The 26993-nt window shown below is 40.2% G+C and overlaps 1 protein-coding gene across 4 annotated transcripts in view; it reads left to right on the top strand.

The window, feature by feature from the left end:
- The window catches only part of KCNT2 (potassium sodium-activated channel subfamily T member 2), a 292883-nt gene extending 271032 nt beyond the window's left edge, over nucleotides 1-21851 (top strand). For 2 of the 4 annotated variants that reach the window (XM_039485106.1, XM_039485102.1), the window contains 4 exons: nucleotides 170-190; nucleotides 1655-1955; nucleotides 18421-18505; nucleotides 21023-21851. In XM_039485106.1, coding sequence (XP_039341040.1) covers nucleotides 170-190; nucleotides 1655-1955; nucleotides 18421-18505; nucleotides 21023-21134 — 519 coding nt within the window. In that variant the 3' untranslated portion in view covers nucleotides 21135-21851. The remainder of the gene's footprint in view (nucleotides 1-169; nucleotides 191-1654; nucleotides 1956-18420; nucleotides 18506-21022) is intronic. The other 2 variants (XM_039485104.1, XM_039485103.1) reach the window with 1 other exon arrangement.
- Nucleotides 21852-26993: the final 5142 nt, after the last annotated feature.

Here is a 26993-nt window from a genome sequence, read left to right as displayed (position 1 = left end):
GATCTGTTCAAATGACAGAACTTTAATTTAATCCAAATTTCCATTCAGAATAAAGCAAGCATCAGCCCATATTTATTATTTGTGACTGCTATTAAATGGTCCATGTCTGTTCCTGTTTGCCCACTGTTGTTTAAACTGTTTGTATTTTCTTTTTTCCTCCCTTTCTCAGTCACGAGAAACGGCCTCACAAGTAAGTGTTTGTTATTTGTCTCCCTTTCCCTAGTGTTGACCATAATGAAAGTAACCCTGACCAGTTATGGAAAGAGGACAAAAAGAGCTTAGAATCAATGTGTGAAATTAGAATGTTAGAGCAGTTCAGGGCAGTTGAGGGTCTCATGTCATTTCTCTTAACATGTGCAAAGGCCCTCCTATAATTAAATATTGTAACAGTCTTCTACACAAATGAACTAGCATTTCCATAAAAGTCATAAACATCTATGTCAAATTATAGGAAGTATATTTGACATATACTTAATACTTATGCACAAAAGCATAAGCTTGAAAGCTTGTTTCTTTCACCAATAGAAGTTGGTCCATTAAAAGATATTACCTCAGCGACCTTGTCTCTCTAATATCCAGGGACTGACACTACAACAACAACAACAATGCATGAGAAAAATATAGCTTTCCTATTGTCATTCTTTTTTCTGTGGTGTATTAAACAGTGTGCTTGTTAAAAATCTTTCAGCCAGAGAATTATGTCTTTTATATGAATCTTCCATACTTCAGCAATTTATCCCTGCTAAAGGCTTGCACATTTCAAGCAATTAAGAACATATAAAAGGCACTCAGTGAGGAAGTGCAGAAGTCTCTCTTCAACAGGCAAGACACATTCCATTGAGTTAATTGAGCTAGCATTCATACATTCCAAGACCGAAAGGGACCATCATGATCATCTTGTCTGACGTCCTGTATAACAGACCATAGAACTTATCCCAAATATTTCCTAGAGCAGATCTTTTAGAAAAATATCCAATCTTGATTTTAAAATGGTCAGTGATGGAGAATCCACCAGGACCCTGGGTAAATTGTTCCAATGGTTAATTACATTCATGGTTTAAAAATTATGCCTTATTTCCAGGCTGAATTTGTCTAGCTACAACTTCCAGTCATTGGATTGTGTTATACCTTTGTCTGCTAGATTGAAGAGCTCATTATTAAACATTTTCCCCATGTAGATACTTATATAGAGTTATCAAGTCACCTCTTAATCTTCTCTTTGTAAAGCTAAATAGATTGACTTATTTGAGTTCAAATAGTTTTATTCCTGGCTTCTAAGAAACAGAATGGCATTGAATTCCTATTAGAAATAGGCATAGAAGCCTCATGTTTAGAAACATAATGACAAGAAGCACTAACTAATGCGTATCTTCTCTTGCTGTTGGGGAATGTAGGATCATATTTCTATCGAGCCACACACAGTCTACATAATGCTGTTCCAAGGGCACATAGAGAAAAAGACTGCCCGTTCTGCAGGCCATGCTGAACGTTAATATGTTCTTAACTCTATTGACCTGAGTGTGACTTAAGCATGTGCTTAACTGCATTGCTGAATTGGAGCTGAAGAAGGAGACAAGAGAAAGGTCTCCTATGATTTCTTTGACAAATCTATTTCCTGAAACCCCTAATTTCTTATGTGATTTTCCCTTTGAAGTCTCAAATTTCTATTAGCGTAGAAGAATGGGAAGACACTAAAGACACCAAAGAACAAATAAACAACCGCAATAACCATCGTAACTCCACATCCAGCGATCAGTCAGATCATCCCTTGTTACGACGGAAGAGCATGCAGTGGGCCCGACGGCTGAGCAGAAAAGTGCCAAAGCACTCTGGCAAAACAGCGGAGAAAATAAGTCAGCAGCGGATGAGCCTTTACAAGAGGTCAGAAAGACAGGAACTTGCTGAACTTGTGAAGAACAGAATGAAGCACTTGGGACTTTCCACAGCAGGATATGGTATGACTATTATTATTGTCTAAGATCACCTAATTTTATTTCATAAAACCATAGGATGCCATGGGTGAAGTACAACTATAGGTGGGTGCAAAATTTTAAAATTCATAATTGATCGAATTTCTCAGAGTTTTGATCAAAAAAGGAGAAAAATATGTGAAAAAATGTTGAGCCTTTTCCAACTAGCTCTAGTTTTGGTAATCTCAATCTCTTTTTAGATGGGATATTCATAAGGCAGTTGAACCAATTGGTGCTGCTATTGCTACAGGACATGAAATCAGAAATGAAAACTATTTTCTCCTGTATTTGGAGGTTCATTATAGAGATGATCATATTGTATATCTACAGATGTAACATCCTCTTTATTCATATAAACAGATGGTGACAGAGTTGTTGTAAATTTTGCTTATACTTTAAAGGGTTTGGTTTTGTTTGGGTTTTTTTCCTGCAGGATATATCATCTTTCCTTTGATTTTTAAAATAAGATGAGAAACATGCCCAATGTGTTCACATCACATTTATGAGCGATGCATCACTAGCTCTATGCTTCAATTTTTTTCATCCCCCTCTCTGTTCTTCAAGCTTTTAAAAAGCATATGAAAAATATCTGTTCAATTAATACATATAGCATTGTAGCACACTTAGAGGTATATTGGGCATCTGTCCAGAGATTTTAGCACAAGAAATCAAGTTATTCATGAGTCTAAAAAGCTAGACCATGATTCACAGCTCACTACATGCCATTTCAAAAGCTTCTCTCTTAGCCATTGGCAATAACTTTGGAAAACAGGTGGCAATTTGTAGCACATCAAAGCCAACTTCCTATCCAAGCTGAAAAATCCACTGCATATTCTTTTCTGGTTTTATTTTGATTAACAATTAATCCAATGTTGGGCGAACAACACAGGATTGAACATTAGCTCACATATCATTGTTTGCCCAATATCTGGATGAGTTGGGACATGATTTTCTTAATTGCATGGTTGCTAAATTTGCACCAGATCTAGTCATTTTTCAGATGGCTAAAACAATCTTTCATGTTCTAATGGACTTAGGGAGTGCCAGCTGGATGGAACCTAGCTCATTACATTTTGGGAGCCTGAAGAAGTAGAAAGCCATTTCTGAGTGGAGATGACATGCAAAAGTTACAGGAACAGCTGCTGTCCTAACATCTAGGTTTATAGAAGGAGTCAAGTGTAAAATAAACTGCAGTTAGTCAACAGCAAATTCCTATTTATCAGTTTCCAAAATAAAGATAAGAGGATTAATACAAGGTTTTACAAATGATGTTGAGACTTTTGCTATACAAACTGATTCACATGTGACACAGCATTCATAAAGAAAATTTCCATCCTGGATCCTTTTGGTACATCTTTGGTATTGTACTTAATTCAATTTTAAAACAGGTTCTTATTTCACCCTCATCACATTAATATCTGAGTGTCTTCAAAGAATGCATTAAGCAACATGACTGGCATCTGTCACATGTGGTTCATTTTGTCTCACATCCTCTCCTTAGGGAGGAATTGTGTGTGAAGTGGAATGATTTATTTTGTAGGATTTTCAGTTGTTTTTTTTAAATGTACATGCTTCTATGTGTTTATGGAAGAGAAGGCAACTTCAAAGATATGCACTGTAAACCTTGCACCTGTAGCAGAAGTTGGTGAGATGTGTGATGATTAGGTTTGTGATGGCCCTGGGTTTCTGTGGGAGTTTGTACCCCTTCATACCATTTGTACTTAAAGATTAGAAGAAGAAACTTAATTGCGACACCTGGGAAAAATGAGAGATGGTTATACCTCAAAAAGCTTGTGTCTTAATTAGAATTTTCCTTAAAGTGTTCTTCTGTGCTGGAAAGTTATCATAGAAATGGTATTGTGGGGAATTCCCTGTTTATTGTTTCTCAGTAATTCTAGGTCAAATATGATCAGTTCACAATGTCTTATTTTTAACCAAAAGGCCTGCAAATTCTGCCTAGGGTCTGAGACTCAGCATGAGTTCTTTTTAGCTCATCTATTGCCAGCAATAAATATTGTGCAATCAGAACTTAATTAACAATTCTACTGACTATATCCAAGACAGAAGAGAATCCACCTTACCGTCCGTAGCAGGGCTTCTTCTCCGCCTCAGTGGGTCCTGTGCTTCCTTCTAGCAGTGGGTCAGGATAGCCTCTCATCCCTTAGATTCCCCCTCCCCACCCCACACCTATAGTGGGTGGGGAAATTCTGTCTCCAAGCGGCCTTCCCACTTCTGGGCCTGCTAAGCCTTCACTGGGGCTTTGGGACACCTCAGTGGACATCCAGTGAGAGGAAAGGGGGAGGGGGTAGTCCTGCTCTCTACTCCAGGCCCCAACCTAGGGACCCTACAAGTAGCAGCCTCACACTGCCAGTTCCCAGGAAAGCTGCTAGCTTCCCTGTGTTACTTCCCCACACCCCTTGGCTTATTGTCCCCATTTTGCTTGGGCAGGGTTCCTCCCAACCTTCCAGTCAGGGAAGGAAGAGCCACCAGTCTCTGGTAGCCCTTTCGGGCATGGCAGCACCACACCAAATGCATGGCTCAGTCCAGGGGTGAAAGTAGAAATAGGGACTTACCGGTACGGGGCTGGGTTGGGGCCAGCTCTGGCCCCTGGAAGGGGTGGAAATGGGGCATCAGAGTCAGCCCCAGCCCGCCCTGTACTGGTAAGCGCCCTCCCCTCCCCCACCAGGGTAGCAACGGAAGCTGGGAGCTCCGGCAGCAGTTTAAAGGGCTCAGGGATCAGCCACTGCTACGGCCCCTGTCCTTTAAATAGCCACCGGAGCCTGACGGAGCCCTGGGGTAGCAGCAGCAGCCGGGGACTCCGGCAGCAGTTTAAAGGGGCAGGACCATAGAGGCAGTGGGAGCCCAGGGCCCTTTAAATAGCTGCCAGAGCCCCGTCGCTACTCCAGGGCTCTAGGGGCTATTTAAAGAGCCCAGGACTCCCCTGTTTCTACCGCCCCCAGCCCTTTAAATAGCCCCCAGAGCCCTGAGGTAGCGGCATCGGGGCTCTGGCGGCTATTTAAAGGGCTCAGGGCAGTAGAGGCAGCGGGCGCCCCGGCCCTTTAAATAACCCCCAGAGCCCCGCCACTACCCCAGGGCTCCAGCAGTGGGGCTCTGGCAGCAATTTAAAGGGCCTGGGGCTCCAGCCACTGCTGGGAGCCCCAGACCCTTTAAATTGCCGCCTGGGAAAGCTGGGCCACCCCAGTGTGGCGCACTGGCTCTTGCTGGTACACCGTACTGGGGCGTATCGGCTTATTTTCACCTCTGGCTCAGTCTCTCCCCTGTGGCAGACCTTTTCTTCAGGTCTTTGGATCTGGAAGGGTCCTTAGCTCCTGTTTAGGGTAGGGTTTCTCCCCAGTCTCTATACCTGCAGGGTTCTCCCCTGGTTTTTGTCAGCTTCCCCACCACCCAGCTCTCCAATAGCTCACCTTCACTCTCACAACAACTTATCACTCACCCTGACTGGCTGGGGGGAAAGCTTTTAACCCATTCTGGCAAGTTCTTAATTGGCTCCAGGTGTCCTAATTAATCTGGAGTAACCTCTGCTCAGTTACTTGGGGAAGAGGGACCTGCTTATCCTGAGGCATTACCTTCCTTCCTACACCCTCCTGTAGCCCTCTGACCTGACCCTGTCACACCTCACATTAGCTGTATTAGTTCTGCAGGGCTAAAAAGAGTAAAACAGTACTTTTTTTTTTTTAGTAAGGAAAAACAGCTACGGCTTCTAATATAGCCGGCAACAGGTCTATTGAGTGAAAAGGTGCCATTTTTACATAGTCTGTTTTCAGAAGGGAAGTTTGTATCTAGTTTTTTGGCTCATGCCTATTTATAGGAAAAATATAAAGAGATGTTGACAAAAGAATATACTTGTCTTTTTCCCTAACACAGCAAACACAGATAGCTGAGGGGAGAGAAGGGAGAACTAACCAGGAATGATGTTTCTTTTGCTACTTCAATCAGCTTTTTCACCAAACTGTAGTTTAAAATTGATATGTACGTAGTTTTCTCCCAGAACAGAAAAATCTAGCAGCCACATGGCTGGGAGTATTCTATATGTTGCAATTAAAATGACACATTGTCATTGTGAGAAAATCCATTGCACACTGGTTTCTGAAATGAAAAGCATGATCTGTCTTGATCAAAATTGCTGTCATGTATTTGATTTTTCCCTCCCTCTTTCCAACATGTACACAGCCAAGATTACAAGACAGCTGGGAATATTGTTACTAAGCAATAACAAATCTTGTTTGTTAGAATATAGAATGATTGACGTTCCTAAAGGTGTAAGTATGACAACTTGTCATCCAAATGAAGCTACTTCTACAGGTGCTGACAGTTTCTGACCCTGATCATGACTGGTGTGTGTACTGTCCCTTCCAGTTAAGAACAGAATGGTGAAAATGAGTCTTTTCTGGAGATTGGGAAATAAATGACTGGACTGTTAGGCAAGGCTTCAGTTATATTTTAGCATCACTCATACACATGAGCACATACATGCACGCAAAACACATACAATCTAAAGTATTAGAGCACCTATACATGCACACAGAAAGAAGCCTACAAACACAAATGCAGATCTGTCTCTGCCCCAGTAGCAGTGGGAGTCACCAGTCTCCCTTGTCCTTTCACTGCATGCAGCCTTTAGAAATTGGAGCTCTACTTTTTGGGGAAGGCTGGGATGTTACAAAGACGGAATATTTCTGACAATCAGTGATACTTCTACTGCATTAACTTTGACACAGGGTGCTCGTGAATGGTGGAAGCCCAACTGGTAAGAAAATAAGTTTTATAATTTCAGCCACTCTCTTACTTTAATAAAAAGTAAGTAATTAGAGTTTCAAGGGGCAGCAATGGATGGAAGCAGTTACTAGATCCAGAGTGAGTTTCAATAGACCACACAGTTGCTGTGAAAGCACAGGGTCTTTGTACAGATGGCTCTTGGCTTCTAGTGTGTTCCCAAAATAAACCCTGGCTCCCAACAGAAGCACTTGGAGGAAACTTCACAAGGAGAACCTTTCCAAGATTTCATCCCTATAACGGAGATCTTACCTTACTTTGTGCAAATGGGGCCTCTGCCTCATTTTTGCCCTTACTCTAAATGGTTTAGCCCTTCCTCTAAACCAAAACATCTCGCCTTCTGTCATAATGAAAGTTCAAAACAAAACCAAAAATCCAGTCAGAGTCCAGACCACTTCATTGTCCCAGCTCTCTCCCAATAATCTGTATGTTTTCAGACCTTCAATCCAGGAGAAAGGAGCGGCACTTCTTCCCACCTGCTGCTGGAAGACCCAGCCACAGGCCTTGAGAAAAGGAAGTGAGTGCCTGGTTCCATTACCTAAGCCCCACTCTACCTCCTTGTCCAGGGTTTGTGCTCTGCTTGCTCATGGGGTTCCACTCTCTCATCTGACCCATCAGCAGTTAAAAAAAAAACCCATAAGCAAAAAACAAAACCTCCCCTTATCATGAGTCCATTTTCTCTCCAGCTGCCTCTCTACATGGCTCCTTCTCAAAAGCAATTTAGATCCACAACCTGTTACCCCATAAGCTCACTCTGTTCTTGGGTAAGAGAGGGCATAGATGAACTCACAATGAAGGCCCAATCAAACCCAAAACAGTCTCCGTAGTTTGTTCTGTAACCATCTAACAGCCCTGAACCCTAAACTGTTTAATAAACCTTTGTAAATTGTATGCTTTTATTCATAATGACAACCTGTATGCTAGATTTTAACTTTCTATAAACTAATTTCTAGCAAATGGCGGAACTACAGTTCCTTTTTAACCCATTACGATATAGTCAGTTAAATATGGTAGTGAGTGTTAAATGGACCTTAGTAGTCTTTGTAAGAGAATAACTCACTTAACTTTTTAAAGAACTATGAGTATTAATGTTAGGAAATTGTTAACCTGCGTGCAGGGTGGCAGAGCATTTCTAATATAGCATGAACAAGATAGTTTTTTCCCAATGGCCTTATCAAAATCAGGGCCCAATTGTACAAGGTGCTGTGTACACACATAGGGAGGGAAGGAAGGAAGCTGTCACAAAGAGCTTGCAACCTAAGACAACAAGCATCACGTGAAAGGTGATGGTGGAAAGATATATATCATTTATAAACCTGGGCATTTAAAAATATAGTTCTAAGAATGCAATCCAACCATTTTAACCAAAAAAAACAAGCAAACTTTCAAATGGATAAAAACAAAAACCTGCCATTGTGATCTGAGAGCAATATAGGCTAAAATCTTTCAAAGATGCCAAATTAATTATGATGCCCTATTAATGAGAATTTGACATTAAAATCTCCTAAATGGCTTTGAAAATCTCAGCTGTACAGTATCACTCCACTGATCAAAAAAGTCTTGCAGGATATCCCGAACCTTTGGAAAAATGAGATTTCAGATGAAGTTCATGTTCCAGGAGGTGCCAGTGCATCTGTTCAGCTCAGGGCACATTACTGAATTTCAATTAACCAGAGTTGAATTAACCAGAGCTATGCCTACTCAGGTTGTACTTATTACAAATATAGCAGAATTTGTATTTTATGAGATTTGTGGTATTTTAAGGTGATGAACTAACACAGTAAAAGGTAGACCATCAGATTACCATCAACCAGTTCCTTTCCTATTCCCCACATACTGTGTCTGAATTTATTCAAATATTATTTGCACAAAATTTATCTTTCCTGTTTAAATAGATGTGTGAAGCAAGATTCCTGTAATAAAATGAGCACTTGTGTTGTAAAAAGAATTCCTATATTCAGAATTTTACAGTGATGCAAATTATCCCCTCAGTAAAAATATACCTGAGCCAATTAGTATATTAATCCCTACTAAAATTTCCAATAATTGAAAGGAAACTTAGTCTTGTGATTAAGGCCCTGGACTGAGATCTGTGCTGAATTTCTGATTCTAGTCTATATCAGGTTTTATACCTTCTTCATCCTTGTAGTATCCGGTCACATTCTAGTTGTAGATTAAGCAACATGACTAACATCTGTCACAGGTGGTTTCTTTTTTCATCCTCTCCTCAGGGGGAGAAGTGCATTCAGTGAAGTGTTTTGTTTAGGTAGGATTTTAATTCACATGTTGCTGTGTGTTTATGTTAGAGAAGGCAAGGCCAAAGAAGTGTGCCTTGTCATTGGAGTGGAAGATGGGGAGGTTTGTGATGACCCTTTGTTCCTGTGGAAGTTTGCCCCATAGCCTCAGACCAGACCCCGAGAAAGCTCCATCTCCTGCATAGGTGAGCTTTACTCTTATGGGTGAAACTTCCATTGTGCAAAACAAACAGAGTTGTCGACCGTGGTCTTCTTTTAGATATCCTGGATCCAGGTCATTGAGCACCAATAAGGACTGAGACCTTTGTTCTATGATAGACTTCCTGTGTGAGCTCAAACAAGTCACTTAATCTTATGCTTCATTTCACTATCTATAACATGAATAATATTTCCTTTCTCTGACCCTCTTGCTCTTATCTAATTAGATTGTAAATTCTTTGGGGCAGCGATTGTCTCATACTATGTGTTTATACAGCACCTAGCCCAATGGGGCCATAGTTTTGGCTTGGGTCTTTCACAGCTACTGTAATACAAATAATAAATGTCCCCAGTTTGATCCTTGGATAATTACCCACACTTCCCATAGACTTACCGTATATATTCATTCATGAGCTGAATATTTTTGGTAAAAAAGTGACGCATCAAAGAGCGGGGGTTGGCCTACACCACCAAAATTTGATAATTTGAAACTCTATGGAATCATTGAATTGAATATATAATACATTGTCTTTTTGTTTACCAGGAGCATCTGCAGGCATGCACTTCCCGCAGCTCTTATTGGCTGGGAACGGTGAACCGTGGCCACAGGGAGCTGAGGGGCTCCATGCCTGCAGATGCTCCAGGTAAACAAAATGTCCCGACCCGCCAGTGGCTTACCCTGATGGCCAGGAGCCAAAGTTTGCCAACCCCTGAAATATAGGATGGGCTTATGAAAAGGTCATACAGTTTTTGCTATTTTTACCTAACCATCTTGGGGGGTTGGCTTATAAATGAATGGGCTAATGAACAAGTACATACAGTAATTAGAGTCACACAAGTTTGTCTGAGGGAAGAATCTGGCTCAAATATATTTTCTGAGACCTTAAAAAAAGAAAGGAAGAACCCAGCAATTTTTCATCCGTCACAGGGAGTTAAAGCAGAAAATTACATTTTTATAATCTCAACTCATGTTCTTATGCAAGTCAACGGGAAATTTTGCATATGCTGGATACTTGCCTTTGTTTGTTTGTTTGTTTGTTTTTGTTTTTTTTCCCCTCTGAAATTGGTTTTCTTTAAAATCATAGTTGAAAGCCAACAGTAATGTTCATTTCAGTATTCAAATTCGGGAAGACTATATGCCAAACTACAGAATGGAAAAGGTTTGGTAGGTAAGCATACTTCCCTTCAGCTTTTACAGATCTCCGAGCCCTTTCTAATTTAGAAATTTTCATTACAATATTTTTTTCAGACAAATGTCTGTATTTCATTATAAAGAGAACCTCTCTTTTGGCAACCCCATTAATGGCCTTATGCTGCACAAAACATTACTGTTCTATATATTTATCCATCTACAAAACTAAGATGCCAAATCTTATTACACTTCTTGCTTCATCACTCCAATTCCACAAAAAATCCTCTGCCTTTAAGTCCTGAAGATACATCTGTTCTCTCTCCCCAATCCACCCCAAATTTATCTTTCTCAGAATACATCTTGCTGCCCACAAGAAATGGATAGGAACCCTTTTGTAGCCCTGTTCATTCAAACAGCCAGAGGAAGCCAAGAATGCTGCCTCTTTATGCATTCATTTTGTACTAATCCAGGGAACAAGGATCTACAAGTAAGACTCAAACAACATCCTCCCATATTAGAGAGACAAGGTGGGTGAGGTAATGTATATGATTGTACCAACTTCTGTTGGTGAAAGAGACAAGCTTCCACAGAGATCTTCTCCAACTTCTCACTCTCTCGCCAACAAGAAACTAGTCTTATAAAAGATATTACCTCACTCACCATGCCTCTCCTCCAACAACAGTATAGATCATTAAGGCCCTAAATTTTAACTGATACTAGCACCAGCATCTTTATGTTAGTAACTGCATTCACACTAGGAGGTTGTATCACTAACTATATTGTTTTCTAAATACATATAGGGTATGGCTACACTGGCGAGTTGCAGCGCTGGAAAGCCTCCACCAGTGCTGCAATTAGTAAGTGGCCACACCTGCAGGGCACTTCCAGCGCTGCAACTCCCTGGCTGCAGCGCTGGCCGTACACCTCACTCAGCATGGGGAATAAGGATTCTAGCGCTGGTGCTGCAGCGCTGGTCATCAAGTGTGGCCACACACCAGCGCTGTGATTGGCCTCCAGGGTATAAGGATGTATCCCAGAATGCCTGTTCAGCCACTCTGCTCATCAGGTCAGACTCTACTGCCCTGGCCTCAGGTGACCCGCCCTTTAAATGCCCCGGGAATTTTAAAAATCCCCTTCCTGTTTGCTCAGCCAGGTGTGGAGTGCAATCAGTGAATCTTTACAGGTGACCATGCCTCCACGTGGCAAACAAGCCCCAGCATGGAGCAATGGCGAGCTGATGGACCTAATCAGTGTTTGGGGGGAGGAATCTGTGCAGGCACAGCTGCGCTTTAGCCGTAAGAATTATGATACCTTTGCCCAGGTATCAAGAGCCATGCTGGAAAGGGGCCATGAGCGTGATGCGCTGCAGTGCAGGGTTAAAGTAAAGGAGCTGCGGAGTGCCTATTGCAAAGCACATGAGGGGAACCGCAGATCCGGCGCTGCCCCCATGACCTGCCGGTTTTACAAGGAGCTGGATGCGATTTATGGGGGTGACCCCTCTGTAAATCCAAGGACCATGATGGACAGTTCAGAGCCGGTAGAGGAGGGGGAGGGGGAGGCAGACAGTGAGGCTACTGTGGTTGGGGAAGACACCCCGGAGTCCCAGGAGGCATGCAGTCAGGAGCTCTTCTCAAGCCAGGAGGAAGCTAGCCAGTCGCAGCCCCTGGGGCTTGGTGCAGAAGAATCACAGGAGCAGGTCCCAGGTAAGCAGCTTTTATTGCAATGCAAAGGTTTTGGGAGAGGAGGGGGGGTGGTATGGCTGCATGCCTGCATGCCTAGACATGGAATATCCCATTGATGTGGTCTATCACGTCGCGGTAATCTGCCTCTGTAATCTCTTCAAAAGTTTCTGCAAGAGCATAGGCAATTCGCGTGACCAAGTTTAAAGGGAGAGCCAGTGTGGTCCCTGTCCCAGTCAGGCTAACGCGTCCGCGCCACTGTTCCAGGAGGGGTGAGGGAACCATGGATGAACACAGGCAAGCTGCATAGGGGCCAGGGCGGAATCCGCATTGTTGTAGGAGACCCTCCCTTGCTTCTTTGGTAACCCGCAGCAGGGAGATATCTTCAAGTATTAACTCCTGTGGGAAATGGAGGGAGTGTTTCAGTGCTGCTTTCCCCAAGTGCTGCTTGCTGCCTGCCTTTAACAAAGCCCAAAAACAGGCACTGTACCCATGAGCAAAAAGCACCCTGCCCAAGCGGTTAATTCCTGGGACATGGCAGTGCTGCTTTGGCAGTGCTGCTTTCCCCAAGTGCTGCTTGCTGCCTGCCTTTAACAAAGCCCAAAAACAGGCACTGTACCCATGAAGCAAAAAGCACCCTGCCCAAGCAAACCGCGGCAGGAACCCCAGGGTTAATTCCTGAGGGACATGGCAGTGCTGCTTTCCCCAAGTGCTGCTTGCTGCCTGCCTTTAACAAAGCCCCAAAACAGGCACTGTACCCTTGAAGCAAAAAGCACCCCTGCCCAAGCAAACCGCGGCAGGAACCCCGGGGTTAATTCCTGAGGGACATGGAGGTTTTATTGACTACTACCCTAACTTACCATTTCTGAGAGGCTGTGAATTGTCTAGCTGTGTTTGAAATGTCTGAGGAATGCTACAGTGTGAGACTTGAAACTAACTTCAGATTATACACAATGCAGGCTCTATTAAAATGTATCATTTGCTGATTTTTTACAGTGTCCTTGACTAGTCCTGGTCTGGTGTTATCAGTGACTGAAAGAAAGCTTCAGAACCTGAGAAGGAAGCCTAACAAAAGCAAAGAAGATTTGGTGAAGGCAGTTATGAACCAGTGTGCAACAGAGAATAAAACTGCGCAGGAATGGAGAGAAAAGATGCAGCACTGGAAGGAAACAGAAAGCAGGAGAAAGGCGTTGACGCTGAAGAAAACCATGAGGCAGCTTATAAACCTCATGGCGTGCCAAACAGACTGTATGCAGTCACTGGTAGCAATGCAGGCAGAGCACTACCGTGCCAAACCCCCACCCTCCCAAACCTCTTTCTCCTATGCACCAATGTCAGCTCCAAGTCCCGTTCCCCAGCATCCAGGTTCTTACCTACACCATCACCAGCTGCCCCCGACACCTGTATGGTCACCTATGAGCCCAGAGAACTACGACCCTTACCCTCTGCACTCAACCCCCATCACCATGCAACAGTACAATCCTGAGGTGCACAAGAGCACTCCTGGCAGTACATATGCAAACCTATGAATGTACAGTTCAACAACCAACCCCCCTGCCTGTTTATTTGCTTTTTTTAAAATAAATGATTTCTTTGATTATGAAACAGTTTTTATTATTGCATAAAGTGAAAGATAACAAACCCCAAGGAAAACACAGGTAACAAACAGCAAGGAAAACACAGGCACTTAAAAGCACTGTAACCAGTGCATGTCACTCCTGGTCAAGGCAAAAAACATTACTGTTGACTTTCAGCCTCAAATTCCTCCCTCAAGGCATCCCTAATCCTTGTTGCCCTGTGGTGGGCGTCTCTAGTAGCCCTGCTGTCTGGCTGTGCAAATTCAGCCTCCAGGACTTGCACCTCGTTGGTCCATGCCTGGCTGAATGTTTCACCCTTCCCTTCACAAATATTATGGAGGGTACAGCACGCGGATATAACCGCAGGGATGCTGCTTTCCCCCAAGTCTAGCTTCCCATAAAGGGCTCTCCAGCACCCCTTTAAACGGCCGAAAGCACACTCCACTGTCATTCGGCACCGGCTCAGCCTGTAGTTGAAACGGTCCTGGCTCCTGTCCAGCTTCCCTGTATAGGGTTTCATGAGCCAAGGCATTAATGGGTAAGCGGGGTCCCCAAGGATCACAATGGGCATTTCAACGTCCCCTACTGTGATCTTTCGGTCTGGGAAAAATGTCCCTTCCTGCATCTTCCTGAACAGGCCACTGTTCCAAAAGATGCGTGCATCATGCACCTTTCCAGGCCAGCCTGTGTAAATGTCAATGAAATGCCCACGGTGATCCACAAGTGCCTGGAGAACCATAGAGAAATACCCCTTGCGATTAATGTACTCGTAGGCTAGGTGGGGTGGTGCCAGAATAGGAATATGCGTCCCATCTATTGCCCCTCCACAGTTAGGGAAACCCATTTCTGCAAAGCCATCCACAATGTCCTGCACATTCCCCACAGCCACGGTTCTCCTTAGCAGGATGCGATTAATGGCCCTGCAAACTTGCATCAAAACGATTCCCACGGTCGACTTTCCCAATCCAAACTGGTTCCCGACCGATTGGTAGCTGTCTGGAGTTGCCAGCTTCCAGATTGCAATAGCCACACGCTTCTCCACCATCAGGGCAGCTCTCAATCTCGTGTCCTTGTGCCGTAGGGTGGGGGCGAGCTCAGCACACAGTCCCATGAAAGTGGCTTTTCTCATACGAAAGTTCTGCAGCCACTGCTCCTCATCCCAGACTTCCATGACAATGTGATCCCACCACTTACTGCTTGTTTCATGAGCCCAAAAGCGGCGTTCCACGGTGCTGAGCATTTCCGTTACTGCCACAAGCAATTTCATGTCACCTGCGTTAGGCAAATCCAGATCATCGTCGGACTCCTCACTGTCACTTTGGAGCTGAAGGAATAGCTCAACTGCCAAACGTGATGTGCTGGCGACAGTCATCAGCAAAGTCCTCAGCAGCTCAGGCTCCATTTCACACAGAAAGCGTGCTGCACTCACAATGGCTAGAAACGTGCTGCACTCACAATGGCTAGAAACGTGGACTGCTGGGAAGTGAAGCGATGCACCACGGGGCGTTGGAACAGGAAGCGGAATGACCCACACACTTCCTTCCCCTTCCCACAATACTCAGCGGCAAAACGGTGCCAAAACAGGACGAGGTGCTCTGTGGGATAGCTGCCCACAATGCACCTTTCAGTACAGCGCTGCAAATTCTGCAAATGTGGCCACACTGCAGCGCTGGTAGCTGTCAGTGTGGCCACACTGCAGCGCTGGCCCTGCACAGCTGGACAACCAACGCTGCAAACTACCAGCGCTGCAACTCATCAGTGTAGCCATACCCATAGTTATAGTGGTATAACAACTGTGTGTAGATAAGCCACAGAGAAATCATGCTAGTCTAATGACACATCTGAGAATCAACCAACTCAACCAAAAAGCATTCTATACTATATATATATATATATCATTAGCATAGACTTTGGGAATCTGAATATAAAACCTACCCAGAACCAGGGTGTCGCTGATAAATAGCATTTCATAAAAGTACATGTATTCTTTCAGAATGTGAAATATTTTTCCCCTTAAAATGAACATGAGTGAACTCAGCACAGAGCAAACATTCCTTATCTACCTATCTTGTAAATACAAACTGGTTTTATTTGGATCACTATTTAGGATAGGTACCAAAATCAAACAAAACTAGATATGGTGATCTAACAGATACCAGTGGGCATTGTGTGACAATTAGAAAAAAAAAAAAATAATCGGGCTTTGTGGATAGAACGTGTTCCAAGCTGCAGTGTCACAGTCATCATTTGTGACAAGGGTATTATAAGAAATGACTATAAAGTAATGAGCAAAAAAAACCTCTGACTCCTACTTATAATAGCATTCACCAATCAAGCCAACTATTTTTTTAACTAATTGACAGCGTATGTCCCTGCTTCCTGTCAAGTAACATATACATATGCTGCAAGAAAGACACTTCGATTAAACAGAAAATTATGTTGTATAAAGAGCTGTCTTGAGAGTGGCAAACGTAGAAAATAGGGGGGAAATAACTTAAACCACTGGTCATTTCCAAAGCCAGCAATCAGCTTCTACCACTGTCTGCATTCTAACATTTCACATTCAGGGAAACAATATTTCTCATCCTGACAGCTAAATTAATTTCTTCATTACTCTTAGTTTAAAAATGAAAAAGTTTAAGATCTGAAACCAGCTAAAGAATATATGTTTTTACCAACATTTACAATGAGAATAAATACATTTCAAATCAAAATAATCTTAAGAGACTGTAGGATATTCTCCAGTTACAAACAGTGGTGTTCAAGCATCTGAATTTGCTACATAGAACCTAAATCACCGATTTAAGTATTATAGCTAAGAAGAAACAGAATCTTGCCCTCAGGACTTAGGAGTCAAATGAAGTGGAAGTTATTTTCAGCTGTTTTTGTAAATTCTAATTTGTACATTGGCCCTAGTTAGGACCTTGAATTGTATCCAGTGTTGGAGAGCTAAGCCAGTTCGCTGAATGATGGTGCAAGAAGTTGTCATGTACCCATTCTACCTAGGAGATTGGCTGCAGCATTCCTTATTAGCTGTAGTTGATGTATGGTGTATCTTTGTGTGTGGTATCTCTTTAGTTGTCAGCTCTAGGAACATTGAGCATCCTTAACAAGTTCCACTGGTTTGAAATGTTTTACCAATTCCAGAGATATTTCGTGTCTTTATGATTCCATTACAAAATATTGTATTTTTCACCTCGGTGGAACTATTTAAGTGGGCTCATAGTAGATGTTTATACATTATTCACCACTGTCACATCCTAGTGACTCAGAGTCCGCATCAAAGTAATATGTGTGGAGCACTGAGGCCAGATCTTTGACTGTGAGGGGCAAGCATAATTTTATCATCAATTGAAGCTAGAAGACAACATTTCTAGCTTCCACCGGTATTCAGATGTAGAGAGTTGAATGCAACTCTGAGCCTGGCAGTCAATGGATTAATGCTCTAAGCAAAGCACACATCTGTTTTACTCAAGTTTGATCTTGCCATTATTCAAGTAGGTGCTTATTTCTTATTTGAGGCAGTCTTTGAAGGCTTGACTTTGTTCTCAAACTATCTATCAGTCCTAATTCTTGACAAGCATCCATTTGTACACAGTGCTGCAAATCAATTAGACCCTGTATTCAACAAAACACTTAATCACACTTTCAAGTCTCCTTGAAGTCAGTGGGATTTAGGAACATGCTTAACTGTTTGGCTGGATAGAGGTCCTCTGTGACTTCACATTAGAAGTCTAATCCTTAATGGCATGAGAAGCATAACTAGGGAGTCTTGCATTGAAGTCCGTTTGATTACTGAAGGCCAAATGGGACTTGAATTACTGGACTCAGCGCCAATTACCTAGAATTTCAGGCTCAAATCCTAGTAGACTCCATGCAGCCCTTCATCCTGTGCTATGTATTTCATTCTTTGTGGGTCTTTTGAGATCTTAAAATTCAGAGTCCTCTATTCTACATGGATGTTAAAGAGCTCATGACATTTTTTTTTGAAAGTGTGAGCATTAACTGCAATATCTATTAGGAAAAAAAGTATTCCTCCCCACACTGTTATTCAAAATGCTGGTTGGTTGCCAGCATCCGTGCCAGAGGAGGCTGCAATTCAGTCATGAGATATGTAAATCATTTATACTTTGGTATCGTTCAAAGTGAGGTGTATATTTATACGTAAATATAAAACATGTTTCAGTTGTCCAATGTGACTTGATAATACATCAAGTTACATGTTGGCAAGAGGAAGATAATACTATGTATAGATGTTCTCTCAATGGATTTTCCTATTCAGCTTACTAAGAAGTGATAAATTAAATAAAAGCATGTTCAAAGCATATGATGATAGAGAATTACATTTGTTAGCAGTAAGGGGATTCTGCTTCCAGTTTGATTGTGATATCCCCTGGTTGTAGGTGGTTGGTTGGTATGATAATATTTCTGTGTTGCTCTTAAAAATTGAAATTGCTACAATAATGGACATACAAACAGCTTAGCTACCTCTGTGGTAGCAGAAGTCACTAACTGTAACAGTCTTCAGTGTATTCTCAAAAATAGATATTGGTACTTTATTTTGGTAATTTCTTAGGAAAGTATAATGAGCCTTTGTCAAATATTTCCAATTAAAGCAATTTGAAAGTAGATTTTCCTGTTAAAGAAGTTGCTGAACTTATATATGGGGTCACTTTGTGAAACAAGCCTGATAGTTCCCTTTTGACAGCTATATGGACGGAACACAATTTGTTAAGGTTGATTTATCAAAAGCTATAATTCTTACCATTTCCTTGTAAATAACCTAATAAGTCCTGTATATTTTTTGTCCTCTAGATGAAATGAATGATCATCAAAACACCCTCTCTTACATCCTGATCAATCCTTCTCCAGATACAAGACTAGAGCTGAATGATGTTGTGTAAGTTGATGGCATAAATCATAAAATCCACAAAGTGTCTCATTTTCACTTTCATGCTGGAATTCATTTCTTTTATCTTTTGCACTTTATTGCTTTTTATTATTTTCCTCTCAGGAGGAATCATTTCCATGCACATCCAAAAAAATTATACAAGAACTCATCCATTAACTTACACCAGATTATTTGTAAGTTTTTTTTTCTTCTTTAAATAACCCTGCTCCTTCCTTCTAAATTGGAGTGTCAGATAAAATTAAATTAAGAAAAATCACAGCTCTCGGGTACCTTCATACTCTATTACATTATCACTCTTCTTTCTTGGTCGTGAGTCACCGAGCATCAATAAAAAGCATTGTAAAGTCAAGCTTTCAAAGACATACCAGTAAATGATTTCAAATATCATATTCTTTAGTGATTTGAGGGCCTGATCCAAAGCCCACTGAAGTGAATTGGCTTATGCCATAGACCCTAAAAGGAAGAAGTGACTAGTAAATACATTAAGATACCAGTTACATGATCCTAAGACTTTTAGGCATTGCTTAAAATACTTTTCTTTTTACTTGGTTATCAAGAATTTCAGCATTCCAGCACCTGCCCATTTTGACACTTTTGCAGAATAGTAAAAAAGCCATACCATTGGATGGTAGCTTTAAAATATCACATGATCTACATTGAAATAATGTTGTTTTTTGTTCAGACAGTCCACTCCTGTCTTCACCTTCTCACACAATTGCTTAGTTAAAAGAGAGATATAAGAGAGGTTATTGTGCCAGAAACTGACAAGAACCAAACCAATTTCACATAATCATTTAGATAAGTTTTATAAGAATGAAAGTACACCTTTGCCCCAAACTCAGGCCAACAGTTTTGACATTCAAGTTCAGGCTATTTAGTGTTGCCTGAACTTTGTACTTCCTCATTTTGGCCAGACCCAAAAGCAGAAACATTGTAATGCTAAGAGAAATGCATAAGCTTTTCCAGCCTGGATGGAACACTTGAGAATTCAACCTTGTGATATTGGGGTTTGATCCAGCTGGAGGCCAAGCACTTGAGCCCCACTATGCACTTCACTTTAATGGGACTAGTCACATGTTTAAAGTGAAGCATGTGCTTTGCTGGATCAGGACCAGAGTTCTCTTCAATCTCCATTGAGGACTGTTGCATCATCTGTATGTGGCCATGAGTCACAACACACGCAGCTGTAGGTGTCTGAAGAGATATTCAGGAAAAATGTAATAATAGTGCACACACCTAGTATTTGCTAGCATCTCAACAAAACTATAATTTTGACTAACAGGCTTTTTATTTTGGCCATACCATTGATTTTTTAAAATATAATATCTTTATTACTTACTTGCTAAACATATATAACATGGCACACCATTTGAGATACAGAAAAAGATGCCATGCCCAGGGCTGCCCAGAGGATTTGCGGGGCCTGGGGAAAAGCAATTTCGGGGACCCCTTCCATAAAAAAAAAGTTCCAATACTATAGAATACTATATTCTCGTGGGGGGCCCTGTTTGCCCAAATTACCCTATTTGCTCTCCCCACCCCCCTCTGGGCAGCCCTGGCCATGCCTGAAGCTGAATTTCTAAAGCTCTGATAGTCTAAATAGGCCAGCACTGCTACCTACCTGGAAACGAAGCCATCCAGCCTCACAAAAATTAGGACAAACATGACAGCACATCTATTCAAACACAGGATACTGCTAATAGGGAAAATCAGGCTCTGAGACAAGGACGAGAGTTACCAGCTAGCTCCTCTGGCACTGTCCATTTGTAGGATGAAACTTGCCTCTGAAAGAGACAGCTTTCCTGGAAACTGATTCTACCGGACTGTAGAAACAAACACCACAAATCTTACAGCTTCTACTCAGAGTAATGTGCACTCTTTTGAGCTTGGCTTTGCTAACATCTAGCATAGTCTAGATAGAATATAATAAAAATAAATGGCTCCAAGCAGTATCCCAATAGGAAGAGGCAAAGAACAAACAGCATATACCACATACTTAATGTACTTTTGGATATTCAGATACAGCCCTCACTACCCTAATAGAATAATTTGAATGATATAAACAATAGTCTAAATGGAACTCAATGGGAGCTGATGGGTGCTCTTCACTTTTGAATAATCGGATACCTAAATATTTAGGAGCCTAATTTTGGCCAAAAAATATTCAAAACATAATTGTCTACGGTGTCGGGCACTTCAGACTATAAGTACATCATGGACGAAAGTATGCTAAAATAATTGTTTTTGTTGTTAAAGTGGCTGCAGAAGTCACAAATGCAAGTGTAAGAGTTAATTTCCTTTTAGAGAAACAGGAATGCTATGTGATCTCAGTCCTATGAAGTAATGAGAAACAAGACTGAAGTTACCAGTTTAGTAAGGCTTTCAAGTGCAAGAGAGCTCTTTAAGCTGTGCCACTACCTTTGCAATAACATGCTAAGGAAGCATGCAAATGCATTTTATCCTAATTAACATCAAGCTTTTATAACAACTTTTTTCTTTTTACAGTTACTTGATCCGACCCGATCCATTGGCATACGTTCCAAATTCAGCATCCAGCCGAAAAAATAGCTTCTGCAATACCATTGGACAAGATGCCAGGGAGGAAACACAACTTTGATATATTATTCTGCTCAATGATAAGAGACCATTTTTATATTGTTTCCAGTAACCGCTTTGAAATCTAATCAAAATGGAATGTTTATATTTTGTTCAGATCTTCTTGGACCAGAGAGAATCCTATCTGATAAGTGGGCAAGAATTCAAGTTGGGAAAACATGTACTCTAAATGAAAGTGATTGCCATGTCTGTAGCCTATTCCAGTAATTTTGGAAATGGAACTTTGTCACACATTAATGGAGTGATTATGAAAAGCTATATTATATTTTAACAATCTAATCGTAACAAATTCCATCATCATGAATTTAATTGCTGCTTCTAAATGTTATTTTTATCAAAGAGATAGTGAATCATTAACTAAGCCTCTGACCCATAACCTGAAAGAATATCAATGTGCAAAACATATAAAATGCCTACACACACACTGGTACACATACAGTGGCATATTTTAGTAGTAGTAAATATTCCTATTAGGGTAGCTCTCAAATGCCCCCATCAAGATCATGTACAAGAATCATAGTCCATGAAATCATTTTCCAGTTTGTCTCTTTGCCCACTTATATTAGAACAGACCAATTTTATAGGCCAATATGGCCCTCTAGAATGTATTTGATTATTAGTTCTGCTGAGTTTAGACAGAGATCAGTTTGCATAGGGCATACTAAGTGAACCCTACAAGGTCTATTCTAAGGGATTTCCAAGGGAAAAATCCTGGCAGGTACACGTGGATGTTTTGGTTTTACAGAACCTCTCTCTCTCTCTCTCTCTCTCTCTCTCTCACACACACACACACACACACACACACACACACACACATATGCCGTTCAAAATGGAGGAAGTTTTAAAAGAGTAATGGGTGTCAGAACCCTCCCCTAGAGACAAGAATAGTGTTATTCCCTTATGATTGTGAAGAAAATCTTCCAGATGAAGTACCAACTGGTAAGATGCTGCCTGCCTGACTATCCAGACATATCTGAATGATAGCTGAGGTGCAAATGGCCATGTTCATCTTAATGGGTTGTTAACTTGAAATCTCAAGAATTAAATGAAGGGCATATCACTTTCATATCTGGCTCATGCACATCTCAGACCCTAAATGCCTCCTACATCTATGCAGATGGAAAGAGCCCCAAATGTCCACTCTAGTATCCAATTGCCAATTCCTCCAGTTTCCCCTAAAAAACTTCTGATCCAGTTGTGAATTTTCAATATAAAATTATGCAGCTTGAAAATTAAAGAGCATTTGAGACAATGCAATATAAAAAATGGAACATCTGATTAATTGAGATAGGACACCGAACTAAATACATATTTTCGTTTCATATTTAATACAAGAAAATCCCTCAAAATTGTATTAACTGTAGCTGCTTCATAATCTCCAGTCTGCAGAGAATGCAGGTACTTGTTCCAAAAGTTGTTTTACCATGGAGTACACAGGGTCTTGCATATGGTCTTCCAATGTTGCATGCTTGCGCCTCTGCCTCTCAAATAAAGGGAAGATTGTGCATGAACAATAAACAGTCTAGGTATTTGCAAAAGAAGTACCACCTGTAATAATCCATATAAAACTCTTACAAGAGAATTCTACAGACTAGCCATATGATTGAGTGGCAATGCTGATTGTTCTTTGAACTCCTTGATAACCCTACATGTACAGACATTATTAAATAGTCTGCAAGAACATTTAACTACTTGTTTACATTATATTTTCTATATCTGGAACAGCAGCTATATGGTTGTGTGTGTCCTGAAAAATAAAAATGCCAAAATTGCTCAATGAGCCATTGATGGATGTAAATGTAATTTATTGTATATAATGCTGTCAAATTTAGTGTCACATTCATCTGATGAGTGACAAGGAGTCAGTTACTATCCCCCCTTTCCAACCAAATCTCTTCTTTTTTTTACGATATATGAATTGACTTCTTGGTTAAATAAATTCATTATATTATGTCAGCTCCTATTATACCACAACATATTTTGAGCAACATTCTCTTTTGTGACAGTACTAGCTAAATTCAGCAACATATGTACATCTTAAAACTGAAATCCTTACTTTATTTTCTTAAGCGTAAGAATATAATGTACGTTCCTTTTTTCTGCAGTTCAACATATCCAACTCACTGTTGGCTTTACAACTAGTTTTAATAGTCCAGATTAGAGTACAAAACTAGTCAGTTTTTTATTTGTTTTGTTTCTTGCACACATACTCCCCTAGGATGATTTCTATCAGAAAAAAATCATTATAATTGAAGGGAGTAGGGGAGCTGCATCAAACTTAAAATTTCTTCTGTGCACACTGCAAATGGAACACTTTTTACACTGCTATTTATAATCTTGGAATTGGTGCAAGTCAAATGGTTTGCAAAATATTGTTTGCTAGTCTATGTACTTTTTGACATGATAAAAGCATTGTCTGACTCAATAGCGGAATTATTTCAGAACAAATCTCATCTGTAAAGTGAATAATTGTTACAACAGCAACAGAAGAAAGAGGGGAAGGATGTCTAAAATCACTTTTATTTTGCTCTGCCATGTAGGAAGAATCCTATGCTTAGTACCAATAGATGGAATGTAACCTATTTTATAAATTCAAATACATAAGATGGTTACAATTTGAGAGACAAGATCTAACTGTAGTTTTAAATCCACAAACAAAAGTGAACATTTCACTTTGACATGGAATAAAGGTCACACCATGTAATAGCTACTCAGAAGGTAAATACCAAGGAACATTTGAATACAGAGTGTGTGATAAATCTCTTATCACATAAGGGACACAATTCTCTTTTTTCCATTTGCTAGAGGAATGTATTAAAGAAAGGTATAGTGAATCAGACAGGTCTAAGGCATTTACTGGAAAAAAAAGACCAATAAAGTGCCTTTCCTGAGTACTGAAAATCTTCTCTGAGATATGCTAACACAAATAATAATAAAAAACAAATGTGACTTTCACAAGGCTTATTATAAGGCAGAAGCAAGATATTTGAAGCAAAGAAAATGCAACTAGATGATACCGGAGAATAAAATACAAACAAAGTAGATCAAATGAAAGGGACCCTTCTTCACTGTTAAACAATAGAATACCAATTGAAATTTATTAAATATTTTGGATGTTTTCCTACATTTTCAAGTATCTTGACTTCAATTACAACACAGAATACAAAGTGTACAGTGCTCACTTAATATTATTATTTTTATTACAAATATTTGCATTGTAAAATGATGAATAAAAGAAATAGCGTTTTTCAATTTCCCTCATACAAGTACTATAGTGCAATCTCTTTATTGTGAAAGTGCAACTTAGAAATGTAGATTTTCTTGTTACATAACTGCACTCAAAAAACAAAACAGTGCAAAACTGTAGAGACTACAAGTCCACTCAGTTCTAATTTTTGTTCAGCTAATCACTAAGACAAACAAGTTTGTTTAAATTTATAGGAGATACTGCTGCCCACTTCTTACTTACAATGTCACCAGAAAGTGAGAACAGGCATTCGCATGGGACTTTTGTAGCCATAATTGCAAAGTATTTACGTTCCAGATATGCTAAACATTTGTATGCCTCTTCATGCTCTAGCCACCATTCCAGAGGACATGCTTCCATGTTGATGACACTTGTTAGAAAATGCATTAATAAAATTTGTGACTGAACTCCTTGGGGGAGAACTGTATGTCTCTGGCTCTGTTTTACCCACATTCTGCTTTATATTTCATGTTATAGTAGACTCAGCACATGCTGTTTGTTTTAAGAACACTTTCGCTGAAGATTTGACAAAATGCAAAGGAAGTACCAATGTGAGATTTCTAAATATAGCAACAGCACTCGACCCAAGGTTTAAGAATCTGAATTGCCTTCCAAAATTTGAGAGGGACAAGCTCTGGAGCATGCTTTCAGAAGTGTTAAAAGAGCAACACTCTGATGTGGACACTACAGAACCTGAATCACAAAAAAAGTAAATCAACCTTCTGCTGGCGGCATCTGACTCAGATGAACATGCGTTGTTCCACTCTGCTTTGAATCATTATTGAGCAGAACCCATCATCAGCATGAACGCATGTCCTCTGGAATGGTGGTTTAAGCATTAATGGACATATGAATCTTTAGCACATCTGGCACATAACTATCTTTCAATGCCTCTACAATGCCACCATGTGAATGCCTGTTCTCACTTTCATGTGACATTGTCAACAAGAAGCAGGCAGTGTTATCTCTATATCTATTATTTTTTAACAGTGTGATTAATCGCGCGATTATTTTTTTTTTTATCACTTGACAGACCTAGTTTAAATTGTCATCTCTTGCCCTCATTTTCTTTGATCTTGGGCAAACTTCCATGCATCTGCTTCCCCTTCTCTTTGTCTATCCTATCTATTTATATTAGCAGCAAAGAATCCTGTGGCACCTTATAGACTAACAGATGTTTTGCAGCATGAGCTTTCGTGGGTGAATACCCACTTAAAAATAATAGATATAGAGATAACACTGCCTGCTTTCTGTGCTGTGTGTGTCATGAAAGTGATGACAGGCATTCACATGGTTGGCATGAGGCATTGAATTGAATAGTGTTTATGTGATGTGCTGCTGATTCATATAATGTTTTTAATGCACAAACCATCCATCCAGACATGCATGCTGCTGATGATGATGGGTTCTGCATGAATATCAAAAAGCAGAGAAACAACGGCATGCATGTTCATCTGAGCCAGATGCCAGCAGAAGGTTGATTTACTTTTTTTTTTTTTCAGTTTCTGTGTGTCCATCACATCAGAGTGTTTAACACTTTAACACTTCTGAGAGCTTGCTCTCCATTTTGGAAGGCAAAATCTTTTCTTAAACCTTTTTTTCTTAGTGTTGTTGTTGATTTTTTGTTGCTACATTGGTAAATCTCACATTTTTACTTTTCAAAATTTTTGCAAAAAAGTCAGCAAAAAACACACAGCAACAAACAGCATAATAATACAAAATGAAAAAAGCAGAAATGTGGGTAAACAGAGCCAGAGATACAGAGTTCTCCCCCCAGAGAGTTCCCACAAATTTTTTTAATGCATTTTCTAACAAGTGTCATCAACATGGAAGCATGTCTGGTGGAATGGGGTAGAGCATGAAGAGCATATGTAATGTAAATGTATAATAATGTAAATGTTTTGCAATTTGCATGGCTATGCAAGTCGCCTGCATGCTCTGTTCTCACTTTTTCTGAGTATAAATTTAAACAAACTTGTTTGTCTTAGTGATTAGCTGAACAAAAATTAGAACTGAGTGGGACTTAGTCTCTACACAGTTTTGCACTTTTTTTTTTTTTTGTTGATGTGTAAGAAAAGAACAATTTCTACATTTCTAAGTTTGCACACAAAGAGATTGCACTATAGTACCTGTAGAGGTTGTATGAAAAATATTTCTTTTTATATTTCATTTTCATTTTACATAATTTATTTATATTGTAAACTCTGTGGAGTAAGGGCTTTCTCTAACTACGCAGTTGTACAAAGCCCAGCATCATAGAGTCCTGATCTTGGCTGGACTTGTTCGCTGAACATTTTACATTGTTTTATTTTTGGATGCAGGTTTTTTTGTACATGATTGTATATTTGTAAATTCAACTTTCATGATAAAGAGATTTCATTACAGTACTTGTATTAGGTGAATTGAAAAATACTATTTCTTTTGCTTTTTACATTGCAAATATTTGTAATTAGAAATAAATATAAAGTGATCACTGTATTCTTTATATTCTGTGCTGTAATTGAAATCAATATATTTTAAAATGTAGAAAACATCCAAAAATATTTAAATAAATGGTATTCTATTATTTTTTAACAGTGTGATTAATCACGCAATTAATCATGATTAATTTTT

This window comes from Mauremys reevesii, linkage group 8, assembly GCF_016161935.1.
Source record: "Mauremys reevesii isolate NIE-2019 linkage group 8, ASM1616193v1, whole genome shotgun sequence".
Lineage (NCBI taxonomy): Eukaryota > Metazoa > Chordata > Testudines > Geoemydidae > Mauremys > Mauremys reevesii.
This window is presented reverse-complemented; position numbering and strand designations above follow the sequence as displayed.